Source organism: Mauremys mutica, chromosome 7 (genome assembly GCF_020497125.1).
Source record: "Mauremys mutica isolate MM-2020 ecotype Southern chromosome 7, ASM2049712v1, whole genome shotgun sequence".
Lineage (NCBI taxonomy): Eukaryota > Metazoa > Chordata > Testudines > Geoemydidae > Mauremys > Mauremys mutica.
Window position 1 is genome coordinate 57,884,615 of NC_059078.1, and position 13,551 is coordinate 57,898,165.

General features: G+C 47.1%; 1 protein-coding gene across 3 annotated transcripts in view; it reads left to right on the forward strand.

The window, feature by feature from the left end:
* The first annotated feature begins 706 nt into the window (after positions 1-706).
* PAX2 (paired box 2) overlaps positions 707-13,551 on the forward strand; it is a 102,168-nt gene continuing 89,323 nt past the window's right edge. For 2 of the 3 annotated variants that reach the window (XM_045022840.1, XM_045022839.1), the window contains exons 1-3: positions 707-1,351; positions 4,848-5,016; positions 6,120-6,317. In XM_045022840.1, the coding sequence (XP_044878775.1) occupies positions 1,309-1,351; positions 4,848-5,016; positions 6,120-6,317 (410 nt within the window). In that variant the 5' untranslated portion in view covers positions 707-1,308. The remainder of the gene's footprint in view (positions 1,352-4,847; positions 5,017-6,119; positions 6,318-13,551) is intronic. The other variant, XM_045022841.1, reaches the window with a different exon arrangement.

Consider the following 13,551-nt stretch of genomic DNA (forward strand, 5'->3'; position numbering starts at 1 on the left):
CGCGCGCAAAACCAGAGAAACTTTGTAACCCCCGGATTTGTCATCTCCCAGTCCCAAATATGCCACTTCAAAGCGATACAATAAGGAGGTGTTTTTTTTAAGTTAAACACCGAGAAAGCTTTGATGTGTATCAAATCCCAGCCGCTTTAGCTCGAGAGATCTCCTGGATCCTGACGGCGGAAAGCACTTTCATCGGCGGATGAGGGTGCAAAAGAGAAAAAGAAAAAAGGCCGAGGAAACTGACAAGCGCCGTGTATGGGTGGGGTGGGAGGGAGAATGTGCTTAAATAGGGGAGTTGGAGGCGCCGCAAACAAAGCAGGGAATCAGGCTGTTTAAGCTCAGCTCATCCTCCTGTGTCCCCTAAACATTTAGAGCCCCGTCCCCTCTGCAGCCCTTATCTAGAGTTTGTCTTATCTGGTAGTTTCGTTTTTCTCTGTAGTTTTAATCCCAACTCTTCCCCCCCGCCAGCGCCCTGGCACTCCCCCCTCCCCCTCTCCTCTGCCCGAGTGACAGAAGCACGGACCTCCTCGCCCGGGCTCCGTCTCCGCGCGCTGGCGAATCAGAGAGTGTTGGAATCTATTGCCTTTGTCTGACAAGTCATCCATCTCCCGGCAAAGGGGGAGGGCGAGGAGGGGTGGGGGTGGGCTGGGGGGGAGAGATCTGGAGGGGGCTTTGCAGCTTTTAGAGAGACACACGCGGGGAGAGGAGGCTCCATTCTCCAGCCAAAGCTCCTCGCAAACACATCCCACCTTGCGAGAAAGTCTGCGAGGAGCGGGACCCTCTGCCTGGGGAGCAGGAGGAGGCGAGGGGACGCAGGGAGGGGGCTGCCGGTGCTCAGAGATCCCGGGGATTTCTACTCCACTTTGAACTTAAATGAACTAGCCCCAGACTTGGCGGAGGAAGAGGAAGGAAGCCGCATCATCCTCGGCCGCTGCTGCTTCACCACCGTCATCATCCTCACCTTGCTTCCGACGCGCTCTAGCCTCCAGCCCCTCGCTGACCCGGCTGCCAGGGATGATCTGACCCGAGCGCTCCAGCCATGACATCCACCTGCCCCCCGGCCGCTGCCTCTCGCTGCCCGCTGGGACGCCGCTGACCAGAACCACCGGGCTCCGCTTGCTTCGAGCCAGCTCCCAGTCCACGGCCCCCGGAAAGTTCTCCGCTCCTCGGGCAGGGCCGAGCGCCCGCCCCCCGCCTCCCCTCGCCCTGCTGGCTGGTTTTTTTTGTTTTCTCCCCTAAGTCTTGAAGTTGAGTTTTAGAGGCGACACGGCGGCTTCAGCCGACTTCTTCCCCTTCCTTTGCCTCCCCATGGATATGCACTGCAAGGCAGACCCCTTCTCGGCAATGCACCGTGAGTACCGGAGCCCAGCTCCTTCCGCTACATCCCTCCATGCCTCCTTCCCCAACCCTTCTTCCTCACCTGACCCTCTGTCCAGGCCATCCTCCCAGCCGTCTGCCGCCTCCGCCAGCCAAGGTGGGCTCCGAACCCCCTGCCTTGCTTTGCCACCACCGGCCTCAGCTGCTCCCTAGCTCCTTCGGGGCTAACAGCCCCACCAAGGGGGATCCCCGAGCCTGGAAAACCCCCAAACTTACTGGAGGGAATGAGTGTGTGTGTGTGTGAAAGGGAACAACAACAACAAAATCAGGTCTTGCTCCAAATCCACTTTGCAAATTGTGCCTCCGAGGGGGAGTAGTTGATTCCGACGCGTGTGTCCAATTGTATTTTTGATCGTTTATATTTTAATCTGCAACGTGGGTCAAAGCTTAATTTTTTAAATTTTAAATATATATATGTGTGGAACCACAGCTCTCCCTGTAATTTTTTGTTCTTTAAACTGAAGAGGGGGTAAATGTCATTTTTAAATGACTGGGAAGGTGATTGTTTGTTTTAAGGATGAATTAGTGGAAGAAAGAGGACAATTATGTTGTTGGGAAATCTGGCATTTTCGAGGGTTATTAAGAAGTCACAGTCCTCCTTTTTTCTTTTTCTTTTAAATGTATTTATTTCCAAGATCTCTGGGGTGCATTTTAAATGCATTATTGACATACAAGAAAGTGGATTCCTGATATGTTTTCAGACTAGAATCTCGTTTCAATCGAAGGAGGGGGGAAAGGAAAAAACAACCCATGACAATTATTGTAATAATGAAATTGCAATTCATTTGAGCTAACCGCAGGCAGGAAAAATAATTCAGGGATTTAAAAAGACAGGAAGAAAAATAAAAATCTGAGATAGAGACCATACTGAGTCAGGAAATGAATAATTAAGAACAATTTGTAACTTTCCACGGCGAAACTTTTCAAGACGCTGCCCTGGCAGCTGTATAAAAATAACCCAATATTTAAAGGATACACTCTACAATATTTGGGGGTTTTAAAAAATGATTTGCAAGAAGAAAAAGAGCAGAAATATAAAGCCCAAGAAAAGGGTTGGCTGCAGCTTTATTTCTTTTTCAAAATTGCTGATTTCTGAGCGATTTTGTTAGGGAACAAATATTGTTTCCCAAGTATATTCACTGAAAATACTCCCAGCGTTTGGAAATATTTTGTTTGCACCCCGGCGGCTTTCTTTTTTAATTGATTGCAATACCTTTGCATTTAATTTAATTTGGAAAATATATTTAATCGATAGAAATATTTCACAACACAGCGGATGATTTAAAGAAAACCCAGTGAGATTTGGGAACGTTTTATTTTTGCTGCCGAATTTTGAAAAAAAGCATGATTCAGTTTGGGCCGTTTATATAATATATAATATATATATTAGCAGGCAATTATAATACACATGAGCGCCGATTTCCTCACGCGCTCACACATGTATACAGACTATAGAATGTGTTCTGTTCAAAGGGACAGATGTGTGTCTCTTTCTTTATATATATATATATATAGAAAGAAAGAGAGAGAGAGAAAGAGAGAGTGTGTGTAATAAGGTTTGAAAGGGACCGATCTAAATTAAAACAAGCCCGGGGGGGGACACTGGGTGCAATAATTTGAATTATTAATTTTTTAATCTTTTTTGCATCTGATGCCTTTTAATATTCTGTAATGCGAGTTATCAAAGGTGCCTTGAATTATTTATCAGTGAGGTGCTGAAGAAACTGCTGGCTTGTAACTTTAGAGGCAACATGTGCAAAAGGTGGTCTGGACAAATGAAGAAAAAACACACACGCACCATTCAAGAAAGACCCAAATGATACCGGGGGGGTGGGAGGAGGTAGAGGGCAGGAAGAAATGTCCACTACCACCACCCAATAATCCCAAACCTTTTTTTTCACAAAGAGGTTTTTTAAAAAATAACTAATCCGGCCAAAAAGAACGGTCTAAAGAAACCATCCTGGGATTATGTGCAAGGCAGTTTGGAGGGTGTTTCTTAGGTGTTAATGGGGGGGGGGTTGTGAGAGAGGAAAAAACTCTATTTGTGAAGAAGGACTTGGATCGATCGTAGGGCAAATGAGAGTTCCCACCTAGTTCAGAGCCAATAAGTCAGTGTCAAAAGCAGGAGAGAAAAAAAATCAGCAAAAATATAAACAGATCATTTTTCAGCAACCTGCAAAACCAGCTGAAGATCTCTTTCCAGGAGAAGCTGCAGCAGGTTAGCGCTGTGTGAAAGGAAGACTCTAAACTCAGTATACACACACTGCACAGTTCTATCGATACGGATACATAGGGATCATGGCAAATGAAGATATGCCTTCTGTAAATATTTATGGGCACATACATATCTACGAATGCGCGTTTGTAGTATAGCTCTGGCGCACACACTTAGGTGCAAGCGTCACAAACACAGCTCATATTTTGCTAATATCCGAATGAAGATATTTCCTCATTCCTGGCAGCCTTCCTGCCTGACAACATTTAGCAGGTGCAAAGCCCATCCTTGCCGTATTCATCCGAATTATTACTTGAAAAAAGGCAACCCAGGCGCCCCATGGAAGACAGAGCTGGGGTTTTGTCTGAAGGGGGTGGAATGGGGAATTTTTATTTCCCCTTGAACAGAATCCTTGTTTAAAAAAATCAAGGCAAGGTTGTTGTTTTTCTGGCGGATTTTTCCCCCCTAAAAGATCGAAATCTTATGAGAGAGAGAGGTTTTGTTTATATAAACTGTAACCGTTTGCGGGACACAAAGACAGGTTTCTTTCTTTCTTTCTTTCTTTCTTTCTTTCTTTCTTTCTTTCTTTCTTTCTTTCTTTCTTTCTTTCTTTCTTTCTTTCTTTCTTTTTATCCGAAAATAAATGGCGAAAACGAGCTAGACCAGGTAACAGTTCTCCGGGGTGAGGGGCGCAGAACTAAATGCAGCAGGGAATGTGATGGAAAATCATGGCACGGGAATGAAGTGAGAGGGGGAAGGAGCAGCCGCAGAAAGACGGGGGAAATCCGAAAGGGCTCTGCCTGGAGCCGCTAGAAGCGAAACTCAGGAGTTCGGGAGAAAATCTCTTCCCAACTCCTGGAGCAGGCACGAGCCTGGGGATTGGGATTGTTCCCGTGCTCGTCCCCAGAATAATACCCCTGAAATGCTGCTGTTCCATCAGGCCGTTTCAGAGATCCTGGGAATAAAGGGGCACAATTGCCGCTGGAGAGTATCTGGGTGTGTGAAGGGAGGAAAGTGACATTCGTTAGAAATTCACTCCTCTGGGTTAGGTTCTTTCTTTCTTTCTTTCTTTCTTTCTTTCTTTCTTTCTTTCTTCCGTCCTTCCTTCTTGTCCTTCCCCAAACCCTCGCCCCCTCCATCGCCTCCATTCATAGCTAGTCACTGGAGATTTTACCCACGGGTCGCTAACTGTCCCCGACTAACGGTCTGTTTCTGGGGTGCGTGGGTTGTTGTGTTTTTTATTCTCTCTCCCCAGCAGGGCATGGGGGAGTGAACCAGCTCGGGGGGGTGTTTGTGAATGGCAGGCCCCTACCTGACGTGGTGAGACAAAGGATAGTCGAGCTGGCTCACCAGGGAGTGCGACCCTGTGACATCTCCAGGCAGCTGCGGGTCAGCCACGGTTGTGTCAGCAAGATCTTGGGCAGGTAAGGCACGGGCGAGCAGCGTGTGCACCCCTCCCCTCCTCCAAACAGCCTCCTCTCCCGTCCCCCCGGGGTCCGCCTCTGCGCCCCCGGGTTGTCACGCAGCCCGAAAGGGGAGAAGTGCCATTTGCAGGACAACCCCTCCCCCGCAATAGCCACCTCTCCCTCCCCTTTGCCTGGGAAACAACCTGAAGCAGGGATATTTTGTGAGTACGAAAGAAAAGGTAAAAAATCCCCACCCCACCCCTACTCTGCCGAGCAGCCTTAAAAAACGGTCGCAACCAAATTTGGTGTGAAATCTCCCGGGAGGCAGATCGGGTGGGGGAACCTACCTCAGCCCGGCCTTGGGGTTGAGGAAACAGGCTGTCTGTGTCTGAACCTCCCGGCTATCCTCCAACCTGCCCTTTGCAAAAGCAGTGTCCAAAGCGTGCCGAGCTAATGGCCACGCGGGGACGTGGGGGTGCCAGGGCCAGAGATGAGCCGAGAGGGCCAGGAACCCCGAAATCCCAGCCGCGCACCCAGGCCAAGCAAACCGCTCTCTGCCTCCTGCGGCGCTGCCAGGCCGTTCCAGCGGGGGTGAGAAAAGATGGGGGCTGGGGTGAGAATGGGGGCCAGGGAAGGAGGAGAAAACATCCGCTAAAGGGGGTTCATTCGGCTGTCTCCCCTGGCCCCTCACCGGCCCCCAGCCCCCTGGATTTTATCCGGCGGACGGTTTCCGTTTTGTTTCCCCGTCGCTGGCTGGGCCTGGCGTTCGGTGGAAAAAGCCTCCCCCCCACACACACCCCGCTGCCTAAGGGCACAGCCCCACCTCCGCTGCCCCCGAGCCCCCCAACACACCCCGCTGCCCAAGGGCACAGCCCCACCTGCACTGTCCCCGCGCCAGGCAGCCCGGGAGGCAGGCAATGGCTCCCCGAAGCCGTGCGCCCCCAGGCCCCAGGCGGGGGAGGCTCCGCTCGGCTGCAAGGGCAGGTAGATTTGCGGGGCTCGGGGGCGGTGCGGGGTCGCTGGCAGTGGGGAGGACATCGCATGGCGGCCGGTGGCCAGGTATGGGTGAGCTCGGGCGGGGAGCAGGCCCCGGGCACTGACCGCGCTCTGCTTTGGCGCAGGTATTACGAGACGGGCAGCATCAAGCCCGGGGTGATCGGCGGCTCCAAGCCCAAAGTGGCGACCCCCAAAGTAGTGGATAAAATCGCCGAGTACAAGAGACAAAACCCGACCATGTTCGCCTGGGAGATCCGGGACCGGCTCCTGGCCGAGGGCATCTGCGACAACGACACGGTGCCCAGCGTCTCCTCCATCAACAGGTAAGGGCGCCCCTCGGCCTGGCACCCAGCGCCCTGCCCAGGGCCCGGCCACGCGCTCGCTGCCCCGGGCCAGTCCCTCCGTGTCCGGCCCCCTCCCCTGCGCCCAGCCCGACCCACCTTTCCCACAGCTCCCCTCCCCCCACGCCACTTCCCTTTTATGGCCCCCATAAAGCTCTCCCAGCAGGCAGCCAGCCAATTCCTTTAGCCTGCGGGTTGCCCGGCCCGGGGGGCGCTAGCATTTCCCCCTCTAAGGCGCCCGCCTCCTCTGCAGCCCTGGAGTTCCCAGCCCTCCAACACCGAGCCTGCCGCTCCCCCAAGCCCGGCGTCACTGGGCTACTCCCTGCAGGCAGCGCGCCCCATCCGTGCCCGGGGCTTTCCTCTCCTGGGGCCTGCGGGTGTGGGAAACCTGCTTGGAGACAGCGCGCGCGGGCGGCCCTCGGAGGGGACCGGCTGGGCAGGGAGATGGGTGAAATGACTGGGGGAAAGTACGCGCCGCGGGGTGTTGCCAGGCTGTGCATGGCAGGGCTGGGAGTGCGAGGGTAGGCACCTGCCAGGAGACTTGCTTCCTTCTGTCCTGCTTCTCTAACGCTCCTTCCCTCGTGTCAGTGGATGCCAGTGCTTTCAGTAATTAAGACTGTGAGATTAAAAGCGCCCATATCTAAAGACAATCACAGCCCGCACTCCTGAGCCATTAAACCACCAAATGTTTGTTTATCTTAAACAAACAGACTTAGCTTCCCCAATGCGAGGCTCCTTCACCCCACCCCCCGGGGCAGCTGCTAAACCAGCAAGGACGCCTCTTCTGAAGGCAGGGAAGAGCTCCATGAGGCGTCTAGCTGCTGTTTCAAACCTGCACAGATCACAGCCCCTTGCAGAAGTTTTGATTGCAGCGGGATGAATGTAAAACAAACCACTCACCCCTCCACAACCCTTAGGGAAAGAATCCTTTCTTTGGTGGCAAAAAGGATATATGCCAGGTGACAAAATGGGGAATGCTGCAAGATGTTGTGATGCATTTAAACGTGTATGAACAACACACACATGCATGTGTACACAAATGCACATTCACCTGCAGCATACATTGCCACACATTGGCAACACACAGGTAGACGCTTATGCATGCACATACAAATATCACACCGGCCCAGGTACAATAACACAAAGATACAAACATACTCAAGACTGTACATACTTGCACACACATATGCCACACTGTTAGAAATATTGTAACACATATAGTCAGGCACTTACAAAAACATACACATTTACGCACTCGGATACAAATACTACCCCAATAGAATAATATATATATATTATTATACATATATATATATATATATATATATATATATATATACATACATACACACACACACTAGAAAATACACACACTACATGAAGTATATATACACATACCTTAAAGACACATGCACACTGACCAGCATGGTAGTATCTAGTGCGTTCATACACGCATATGCCTGTATATTTACACTTAGGCATAGCTAGGATGTTGAAAAACCCTGTATGTTCACACCAACATCAGGAAAAATAACCACTGGGGAAACACTACAGTATTTTTTGTCTTGTGCTGTCCGTGGGAGATTTATCAAAATAAGTCTAATAACCCAGACAGCATATATTTCTGAAATTGGCATTCTATATAAATAGCTTTAAATATTTTGCAAATGATATGAAATTATCCCAAATCATCTTGAAAACAGCAGGTAGAATTAGCTGGTAGAATGTACCTTGGCTAAAGAAGATTCCCTCAGACACACAGTCTCTGTAATATACTGCTCGGCTACCCCAGGAAATTATCCCTGTGTGTGCCATCTGTATTAAAATGGTTATTAAGTTATGAACAGGGTAACATAATACTGATCGGGTAATTATACACCCTCCTAAAAAACCTCCAGGTCCCTGTTACTCTCTCAGTCAGGTATAGAAATAATAACAGTTTGACATTCAGACACCTTACAAGGCAGCTGTGGAAGGACAGCCAGGTATCCCTGAAAGGAATTAAGCCAATGCCCCAGAAATCCAGAGGAAGGGTTTTAGGTTCTTTGAAGGAACAGCACATTCTTTCAGAGAGGGGCAAAGATGCAGTCTGCTTAGCTGGAACATGCATGCTGGGTTAGCTAGCCCAAAGCAAATTGACATCCAATAGCCACTGAAGGCAGGGACTTGTAACCTATTTGGGAAGAGTAGCACATTGCAGCGGGCCGCACGGTGTCGTATTCGTGTACAAGACCAGAGCCACATGCTTTCCAGCTCTAATCATACCTTTGCTGCTGACTTATTGTGCTGTCTTGAAGTTACTGTGCCTAAGTTTCCCCACTTCTAAAATGAAGATAATAATAATGACCTATCTCAGAGGGGTCAGGGACATTGTACTTAGCTAACATTCATAAAAATCTTTGGGGATGTAAATTGATTTATAAATGGTAAATATTATTATATCAGATACGCCCAACTGTGATGCTCCAATTCTCGCCATTGCGATATTTCAGTGTGAGATTGCCATGGAAGAATGGGATCTTTTCAGTTTTATGGTGATTAAAACTCTCTTCAATCTCTTTCATAATGCAGGCCCAACCTCCTTTCCATTCACCCGTTAACTTTGTGTGGGGATTCCAGAATCCCAGACTGGCAAGGAATTGATTCCTTTAATGGCTGCGGCCAATGATAGAAAAAGCACCATTTTAGGATGTGTGCTGGGGAGGAACACAGCAGTGTGTTGTGAGAGAACCACAGCAGAACAGGAAATAGAGAGAATACAAGGGCCCAATCCTGCTGCCGTTAACAATGCAAGTTTTTCACCATTCAGTTCACTGGGAACAACACCGGGAAGATAGCAGAAAGAGACAGGACTGCGTTTATAATTAAAATGCAAATTCTCATTCTCTTCCATTGTCGCAGCAAACATTTCAAAATAACCAGATCATGTAGACATCGCATATGTGTGATAAATTGCTGAGTCATGTGACAAGCTGCATTTATCATGCATCTGTGTCCACCTCACCCGCCCTCTGGTCACCACTTTGGCCCTCCCTGGATTTACTCTAACATTCCAACTCCCTGAACAGCTTCAGACAGATGCCATTTCTTAAAACCAACCTGACACAAAAACATTTCATTTCCCCTGCAATGTGGAATTTACCCCCAAAACTGTATTGGCCCAAAGTCCGCCGTGGGCAGTTTTCAGATGTGCACTAATGACAGGTTTAAAGTCCAGTATCTAGGGGCTCTAGAAATGAGATCTTTGCAGAAATGGCAGAATCTCAGTTTTCTAACGGGAAATGAGAATAGTGTTTGTCCCTGGAAAGACCAGATATACTAGACTTTAAAGCCGTGTGTGACATTTGTATGTATTAAAAAAAGCTATTCTAGGGCATTTTAAGAGGTTCTGAAAATGTATTAATTACATTTTGATTTTGCTCGTTCTGAATTCTGTACAGCTGGACTAAGACTAACAAAGGCACATGGGTTTCTAGGTGCAAGGATACAAAAAATAGTCAATGTGAAAATTTTAAACTCTTCCTAAAACCGTTTCAAATAGATTTTCTGTTAAATTTGTGGCACCTACAGAATACATGCTGGACTGTAAAAGTTTGATCAGCATGTATTTGGGACAACACTTGTACCTCACTCTCGGCTGGGCCACTTGTGAGTAGCACGATCATCCCAAACTTATGCTGATGTAACCTGTATGCTGCAACACTGTGTTTTAGCTATAGAGTACATTGAAAAACCTATCGTAACCCTCAAGACACCAGCAAAAATCATTTGGCTACCAGTTGGTGGTCTTCTGTTAATGGTAGTGAATAAAATATACACAATGCTTTAGTCAATGGACAAAATAGACTTCAATTGGTAATCTCAAGACAGGAGGTTGTCTAATGTGGGAGATTTCTAGTACACATTTCATATATTATATAATAATAATTAGTGCAGGTTTAATATATTATATACCTATAGGATAGATATTGTATATATCATTGAGAAGCAATTAAGTGACATAAAGTTTCAGTTCCATCAACATAGCAAGCAAAGAATGTTGATCTCAAAGGACTAGAGAGAGTTTCCATTATCACATGGAAGCAGACTGGTTATCTTTGATCACTTAAACGTGGACTGTTTAAATTGGGTTTGCGTCTGCATTGCTGTTAGCAGTACAGTGGTTTCTCTAGTATGAATTGGGGTGTCGGATATCACTTCCCACTGGGACCAGGCTATCTGATGTCAATAGGGGTGTTGGCTTTGTTTTGCTGCTCCCGGAGAACCTTAAGAACCCAGGTTGTGCATGTTATGATAACCCACTCAGATCTGTACGAGCTATGCTGTGTGCTTTAGTGGGAACAGCACATCATGGAACCATGTTCATAGTTCCGTAGTTAAGGATTCAACCCCCATTCTATTCTAAGCATTATTTTTTTACCTCCCTCTAACACTCAATATACTGTACAGTTTCCCAAGTGCGGAACACAGCAACTCAGCCCACAGACAAAGTGCCCCTCCATTCCAGTACTGAGGTGGCTTTCAGTACTATTAGATTTGCAGTTTGTGAGAAACAGGCATGATCCCCCTCTGAGAAATGCAGGAGTCACAGGCTTGTGGAATAATATTATAGTCAGTTTGCATGCTTATGGTTACTCTTTGGACTGTGTGTTTCTCTGATTCGTATAGCAGGGTGTGCAGTTTGCTGGACATGATAAACCTCAGTTGGGCTGTCACATGCTAGGTGGCAGGATAAAGCTTTTTCAGTCCCCTCCCAAGAAGTATCTAGTATACGTGCACTTCTAGAATTATGTGATTGGTTTTGGAAAATGTTTTCTGTTACGTTATATAATAATTGGCCAATGAGTCCTAGTTATTGTAGATCTTCACACTGCTTCCTTTTATGATGTTCTTTTATAAATACAAATGGAAAGACAGACATTGAGTCAGGTGATATCATCCCTGGAACTGTGTTTGTTGTATTGTGAAATATTGAGCATGTGGCTATAAACCATCAGTGTCCACAGGCAGCCTTGTCTAACAGTCGGAGCAGGGGATTTCATGTCGGGAGACTTTGGTTCTCTTGCCGACACTGCCACTGACTCGATATGTAATCTTGGGGAATTCACTTCATCTCTCTGTGCGTTAGTTTCACCCTCTGTAAAATGGAAATAAGATACTTCGTTACCTTTGTAAGTCACTGCTGTGTGTCTTTACCTAAAAGATCCCATATAGCTCAAAGTAGAATTATTACAGATCCAATCCTGGAGTAGTGCTGATTTACATCAGTCAAGGATTGATCCATCCATCCATCCCCATACACACCCATCATTTTATCTATCTAATCTCTATACACACCCCTCTCTCTCTTCCTCTATAGTACACAACTTTTGTAATTCAGTCTGTGAGTTATCCCAAAAGAACCCCATACCCATCTTTGTCACTTGGGGCTGAGACCTGGAGTCCCTGCCACCTTCCACATCCCACTAAGTAGATGTGAAATCTGGAGGATGGATAATGATTCTTCTGATGACTCTGGATAGCTCAGAGCACCAGTAATGTGAGAGAGGTCAATAGTGACCGAAAGTAACAACTACTGGATGGTCTATATTAAATGACTTGGTGCCTCTCAGTCCAGTTCCTAATCAGCAAGCGTCCACATCACATAGTGCCATAGCTGGTGCTTAATCCGCCACTTTCTTGGTTATCTCAGCAGAGCGGCCAGGGATTAACCTGCCCAGGTACAGTGAACAAGCCTCGGACTCGAGGTGGGTTCCTGTAATCCAGTGACCGAGAGCAGGGGTGGGGAATGCTTGCCCTAATGCTGAATCTGCTGTCTGGATAAATAGGGGCTGTGGCTCTCAGGTCTCTCAATCTAGCACCTCTCCTCACACACAAAAGAAATTCTTTCTGGATCCCAGCAAGGGGCCGGCACCTTTTAAAATCTCCCCATTGATCTAATGCTGGATACCAGGTTTCCATTCAATTTTCCACCCCAGGGAGAGCAGCTCCTATTCCCAATTGCTTTCAACTGAGTGAAGAATGTGATTGGGTCATGTAGGACTGCATTACATCCTCCTTTTAAGCCCAGATTCCCTTGGTCACACACAAACCCAGCGTTACCTCCTTTCCATCATTGCAAATAAAGGACAGGCTGATAAAACTGAGGTCATGGACAATGTTGCTTCAGTTAAAGGACTACATTTTTGCTTGTGGCACCATTACTTGTCGTGTTCCTCACATCTGGCCATTGGCAGTTTGTATCGTGATGCATGGACTGAGTTAATCATATTCCCTCTGATTTTCCTATCTGGCCCAATGAATGGGGCTGGAAAGGAGAGATCTTAGCTCCTGGCATTTATCTTCCCTGCTCTGTACATTTTGCCTTTTAAAAATCCCAACCCTTTTAGTCTTATATGGATGTCCCAGAAGGTGCATTGTTGTTGTGAGTTAAGCTAGTGCAAGTTTTTGCATATAGTGAATGGCTGCTGTACTACACCCTAGAGGCAGCTGCATTTCAGTGCTGGGTGAATGAGTCCTATGCAGTCAAACCTCATTTATCAGAACTTCTGTTATCCGAAAAACTCGTTTGACTTTGGGGGAATGAGTAAAGAAATAAGTAGTTTGGCTAAGAGACGAATAAATAGGGGGACAAGAAAATGATCTGCAAATATCTGACAGGTTCAGACACTCTGAGGGAGAAAAGAAATTACACAGGGTTGTACAAAGTGGTATACTAGGTGTAAAAGGATTAAATTAAGAAAGGAAACATTTAAATGGAGTAGCAGAAGGTATTTCCTGGTAGGGAGATCTGTTAGGCTGTGGAATTGTCTCTCCCAGGAATTCCTCACCACTTAGGAATATTTAAAACTAGACAGGATAAAAACACAAGAAAATGTAGGGGACACTCCTGCTTTGGCTAGAGAAATGAACTGGACGATCTAATAGTCCATCTGTAACCTTTACAATAGGATAAGACGATTGATTCAAAAGAAAGTCATATAGCAAACACATGGAAAAGCCCCTGCTTCTCCATAACCTCATCTTATCAAATGACTTTCACGTTATAGCAAAAAAAAATCCAGGATTTGACTTTGAAAACAGTTAAACTAGGCGAGATCTTGGCCTGAATTAAATTGGCATCGACTTCAAGGGAGATTTGTCAGTGCTCCATCTGCGGGTCCGGCAGGCAGGGTTCAGTCAACAAAGTACATGGGCAGCCTTCTTGGTGCAAGGG